Source organism: Lepidochelys olivacea (genome assembly GCF_965140295.1).
Source record: "Lepidochelys olivacea isolate rLepOli2 genome assembly, chromosome: 6".
NCBI lineage: Eukaryota > Metazoa > Chordata > Testudines > Cheloniidae > Lepidochelys > Lepidochelys olivacea.
Genome location: NC_140416.1, coordinates 42791432 through 42797431, shown reverse-complemented (window position 1 = coordinate 42797431; position 6000 = coordinate 42791432). Strand labels below are relative to the sequence as shown.

Genomic DNA, 6000 nt, shown 5'->3' with positions numbered 1-6000 from the left:
TGTTGCAATGAGCTTACAGTCTAAGTAGTGTGCTCAGTAGCATTTCTAGTTTTGAGCCCTTATTTTGCATGGCATCCTTCACTGGAAGCTGTAAACAGATGTCTACATGGTGCAATAAAGCACATTAGAGGGGTGTGATTTATAGAGCACGCTAATGTGCTGTGCTCTAATTGACTCTGCTGGCATGAGCTAAACTGGCATAAACTAGGTACCTTTTAGTTCACACCAGCAAGCTCTGCGCAGGACAGTTAGAGCGCAGCACATTAGAGCGCTCTACAAATCACACTCCCTAATGCGCTTTATCACGCTGTACAAACAAGACCGAAGTTCAGTAATACTGAGCCATACTATGACGTCCATTTTTAATTAGAACATTTATGACCCACAATAGAGATTAAATAAGGGAAGAAGGGAGAAAAATTAAGAGGTCTGAGCAAGAGAAGAAAGAGCATAAATTTTTCAGATCAGATTTGAAAAGGGATGGATTCACTGAGGACAAAAATATAGGAAGCCTGTTCTAGAAAACAGAAGTGCAGAGAAAGTATACAGAGACACAAAAGAGATGGGTAATGTTATATGGGTGGGAGAGAGACATGAATAACAAGAGACTGGAGTCAATTTTCAAAAGCACTTCAATGACTTAGGAGTCTAACTCCCATTTTCATAAACGACTTAGGCTATGTCTACACTACCACTTATGTTGGTATAACTTATGTCACTCAGGGGTGTGAATAAGCCACCCCCAAGTGACATAAGTTACACCAACCTAAGTGCTGGTATGGACAATGCTATGTAGGAAGGATAGCTTCTCCTGCCAACATAGCTACCACCACTCTTTGGGGGTGGATTAATTAAGATGACAGGAGAGCATCGGTGCAGCTGCGCCACTATAAGCTTTCTAGTGTAGCCATGGCCTTAAGCATTTAAGGCCAATTTTCAAAGGTATTTAGATGCCTAAAGATGCAGATAGGCAACCACCAGGATTTCCAAAGCATCTAAGCTGGTTAGGCACCTAGCTCCCATTGAAATCAATATAGGTCAAATTTTTGAAGGACTTCAAGAACAAGCAAGCAATTTTGAGCTGAATCCTGAAATGAATTGGGCAGTAGTGGAGTCTGAGGATGGGGGAAGGGAAATGTGATTTTGCTTCTTACTATACAATGCCTTTATCTAATGCAGCACCTACAGTAAAGATTATATAGGAACTATCAAAACTGACTAAAAAGATTTGTAGTGCAATCAAACAGAATGCATTCCACATGATAATACATCCCACAGTTCCCCCACTAAAAATAATTATTCTTTTTGATGTTATCCACATTGACTTTAGAGTGTTCCAGTGAATGGTCCAGTGAATGTGTAGAACTGAATGGCTAGGGTAAAAAAATAACTTTGTGGTTACTTCAAATGCAGTAATGGTTTAAAGTAATTTACTGAAACATTAAAAATGGATTAATGGAAGAATTTTTTAGCCAAAATGTAAAGAAATATTTCACTTCCTTTCCCTTCTTGAAGCAAAATAGAGCTAATGAAGTCTGATGTTCATGAAGTCTTTCTTCTGGATAGATCTTTATCTGCTCTAGGCTTTGTTTGAAGTTGGTAGTATTATATTTTGACATTTCATTATGTACCCAATTGTAGTCTATGAGACATATAATAAATACATATAGATAAAACTTTGTGTGTATCTTATAAATACCTCCCAATTGCACCTGACTTTCAGAGTTACTGAGTTATAGATTAGCTTCTTGGCATTGCCCTCTTAAAACAATTTTACTGGACCACTCCATTCCAAACAGGCATCTCAATTTATTTAATTAGTCATCTTGTAACAGTCACAAATAATCTCAGACTTTTTCTTCCATGCAGTCCCATCCTTCCATTCATATTTTCATAGCATTTGAGGCCAGAAGGGGCCATTAGGACATCTAGTCTGACTTTCTGTATATCATAGACCATTACATTTCATCTGTTACCCTTATATACTGAGTCCAATAATTTGGGTCAGACCAAAGTATTTCAGTCCTCGAGAGTCTAAACTGTTGTGTGACACAGGATGAGAACAAGAGAGATCACGGGGACACCAATGCTGAAGGCCCCTGCAATGGTAGGGAACTGATTAGGAGGAGAGATATGCCGTGATGATCCTAGAACCTAGCAAGTGATCCACATTTCATGCAGAGGAAGGTGAAATCCCACTAAGGTCCCTGACAATCTGACCTGAGAGAATATTTCTTCCCACCTCCAAATCTGATGACCAGAACTGCAAGTGCTATGTACATGTTGAGGGCAATGCAGGCAATTGTATTCTCCCCATGGCCCATGAGAGGAGGAAATCATAGATTCACAGGTGCACAGACTCCCAGGCCAGAAGACTCCAAGGCCACAACCATCCAGCCTGACCTCTTGCTGTAGAATTTCTCCCAGAAACTGGAGTTAAGCACATCTTTTTTAGAAGGATATTGACTTTAATCATAAACACTCCAGCAATGGTGGGTCCACACCCTCCCCCGGTAAGCAGCTCCAAGGTTTAGTCACCCTCACTGCTATTCAGTTTATTTCAAGGTTGAATTTATCTAACTTCAACTTCCAGCCATTAGATCCTGTTATGCCTTTATATGCAAAACCAAAAAGCTTCTCCCACTGTCAGACCACTATTTCTTTCAGGGGCAATTACTTCTCAGTCATTCCTACTAGCTCTGCTTGGTCTAGATCAGTGGTTCTCAACCAGGAATGTGTACCCCTGGGGATAATTAGTGGTCTTCCAGAGGGTACATCAACTCATCTAGATAGTTGCTTAGTTTTACAACAGGCTACACAAAAAACACTAGCAAAGCCAGTACAAACTAAAATTTCATACAATGACTTGTTTATACTGCTCTATATACTGTACACTGAAATGTAAGTACAATATTTATATTCCAATTGATTTATTTTATAATTGCATGATAAAAATGAGAAAGTCAGCAATTTTTCTGTAAGTGTGCTGTGACACTTTTGTATTTGTATGTCTGATTTTGTAAGCAAATAGTTTTTAAGTGAGGTGAAAGTTGGGGATACGCAAGACAAATCAGACTCCTGAAAGGGTACAGTAGTCTGAAAAGGTTTGAGAGCCACTGGTCTAGATCCTTTGAATAAGGATGAGGGCAGACACTGCACGATACAGGGTTTAGTCCTTTATTAGCTTCCAGTCAAACTCCATGTTAGTCCATTTGCAAGATCGCCTGGTACAGGAAGTATCTGGCATAAAACAAATAGCCCAAATACCATATATACATTACTCAGAGGCATGACAGTCATGCAGGTTACAGGGTTTCCCTGTCTGGTTGTCTGCTCCTCTTTAATAGGTGCAGCCAAGAATAATAAATGTTTAATCCTAAACATATTCCACATGCTTAATCCTACAATAGTGTTCATTCTCCCTAAGGGGAAATTCACTCTAAGGGACTAAACCAAACTGTAACAGCTGGTGTATGATGCCAACTTTCGGGCAGCACTATGGTATGATAGAGAAAAACAGAGAAAGATCTGTATTTATCTACTCTATTCTTTGATTTAATGGCCCCCATATTCTCCTGCTCAGCCAAGAATGCCAACCTTGAATACTTATTTGTCTACTTCTCCTATCAATATTTCTGAACGTTCTTCCACACAGGGCTTTACACAGCACAAACTCAAGCTGAAAGGGCTTTCCTTCTCCACTTCCCTCTTCGGAGTCTTTCAAAGGAGAATCACCTGAAATGGTCTCGCTACATGTCTTTCCTGTTCACTGGCTAGTTTGCGTTCTCTTTGAGCCGTTGTAGTGAACAAGGGCCGCTTTCGATAACTCTGCAGCACTCCATGCACCTTTTACTTTTCTAGGTACTAACATTTCAGGACACGTTGTCTCTGCTAAAATGAAGCTCGACCCAGAGATTTTGGCCCAAGAAAAAAGCCAGCCGTATTCTGCCGCTACACCGGCTTCTGGGGCGGAAACAGCAGATGCATGTGCTTAAGAGCCCGCGTGTAGGCAAGGAGGGGCATCCCGGCTGCATCACCAGCAGCATGCATCATTGCTGGCACAAGCGCCGCTGCCGCCCCCTCCCGCTCCAGCTGGAGCTGGAAGAAATGCGCAGGCCGCCTACGGCCCGGTAACCCAAGCCCAGCCCCGGGTCAGACCCTGACTCAGCCCGCGCCCCCCTCCCAGCTGACAGCGTAACCCGAAACCCGGGCGGGCGCGGAATCCCGGCGTGCTCCCGGAGCAGGAGCGGGAGCAGCCGGCGAGGGGAGGGGACAGGGAGGAGTGGAAGTGGGAAGGAAGGGGGGGGTGCCGCCGCCGCCGCCTTGCTCCAGCACCGAGGCGGCTGGGTCTCAGTCTAGCGCAGGGCCCGGTGAGCGGAGCAGCCATGAACAGGCTGGGGAGGAAGGACAACGAGACCCTCATAGAGATGGCGCTGGCCACGGATGGTAGGTGCCTGCAGCCGCGGGGATGGGCGCTGCTGTTTGTCCTCCATGTGTCCCCGCCCGGGCTCAGGCTGGCTGCGGCCCCACCCCAGAGCCAGGCGCTCACAGGGGCTTCCCCCCGGGCAGCGCTGCTCCAAAGCCAGCCCTGATCTCTGCCTCCCCGGGCTGGCGGAGTACAGTGCCTGGCCTGGGACCTAACGGTGCCGCCGGCGGCTGGGCGTGGGAGGAGGCTGGGGCGCTGGGCGGTCAGAGCGAGCCGGGGAGCCGTGGCTGCCCTGCCGGGGGCTTGTGGCGACGCTGGGGCCCTGAAGCACCGGCAGCAGCGTGGGATTCCCCCAGGCCTGGGCAGAGAGGGTCCCACGGACGGGGAATAAGGCGTTGGCGGCGGTGCTTTAGGCAGTTTAGGGGCCGCTGGAAGGCCCACCCGCCCCAGTAGGGAGCCACCTCCTTCTCCCCTATGTTGGAGCCTTCCCCACATCCTTCCCTTCTTCCGAGGTGGGAGACCGCACCTTCCCCGTCCTGGTTGGAGCACGCTCAATGCTTTAGGCACATCAAATCCCGCATCTTGGCAGGGGCTGAGACTAGATGACCCTTGCGGTGCCTTCTAACCCTGTGGTTCAGTAGACCCAGGGTATACAGCTTCCAGCTCTGGTGCAGAACTCTACCTGGGGCCGCTGCTTGCTGCTCCCCTCTCTCTGTGCTTTGCTCCGCTTTCTGTAGAGCTTGTCATGCCAACGAATGGACTCCCAGAGAGGCCCCCTGGCTTGGGCAATGATGGGCAGTGGGGCTGCAGCCTGATGCAATTTGGGGACAGGATTAGTCTGTCACAGTGGTTTTCACACTCTTTTCCTTTGCAGACCCCTAAAATATTTCAAATGGAGATGCAGACCCTTTGGGAAATCTTAGACATAGTCTGTACCCCCCCTGGGGTCCATGGACCACAGGTAGAAAACTACTGTTTTATGGTAACCACCACCTTTTGCGGACCCCTTAAGACATAATCTGCAGACCCTAGTTTGAAAACCACTGGTCTGTAATGATTTGCGATCCTGAAGCTGATATTTTTAGGTGCCCGAAGTACTTGTATACACTCCCCCCTTTTTATTAAAACAAATAAACCTCCAGAGGAATATTTATATTTTAAATAAAACTTCTTTGATTTTGATTTGTTGTAATATCCTCTGTAAAGCTTGAAAAGGGAGGCTTTTGCGATATCACAGTGGTCACAAATATTTTTTTCTCTTTTGGAATGCAGTTGAAATTAACATGGATGCCATTGTCTAACAGCATAACTTTCTTATTGCTTAGAACAGCAGTCTGCTTCTACTCTCACTAAAGATAATAGAAAATATCCACTGACTTTAGTAGGTGCAGGATGAGATCCATTGTTTGTGCACCAGTATTACAGATTAATAGGAGAGGAATTCTGAAACTGGAGTTTGTTAGTTTAATGTTGCTTCAGAGTGCATGAGTATTCCCAAAACAGCAACTATCAGGACTAAAAACAAAACACCACCAAAACACCTATTGAGAATCTAGTGGACTTTCCTCATCAGA

The 6000-nt window shown here is 45.7% G+C and overlaps 1 protein-coding gene across 4 annotated transcripts in view; it reads left to right on the top strand.

The window, feature by feature from the left end:
• Window positions 1-4306: 4306 nt before the first annotated feature.
• ANO5 (anoctamin 5) overlaps window positions 4307-6000 on the top strand; it is a 95060-nt gene continuing 93366 nt past the window's right edge. For all 4 annotated transcript variants that reach the window (XM_084630755.1, XM_084630753.1, XM_084630754.1 and 1 more), the window contains exon 1: window positions 4307-4446. In XM_084630755.1, the coding sequence (XP_084486881.1) occupies window positions 4386-4446 (61 nt within the window). In that variant the 5' untranslated portion in view covers window positions 4307-4385. The remainder of the gene's footprint in view (window positions 4447-6000) is intronic.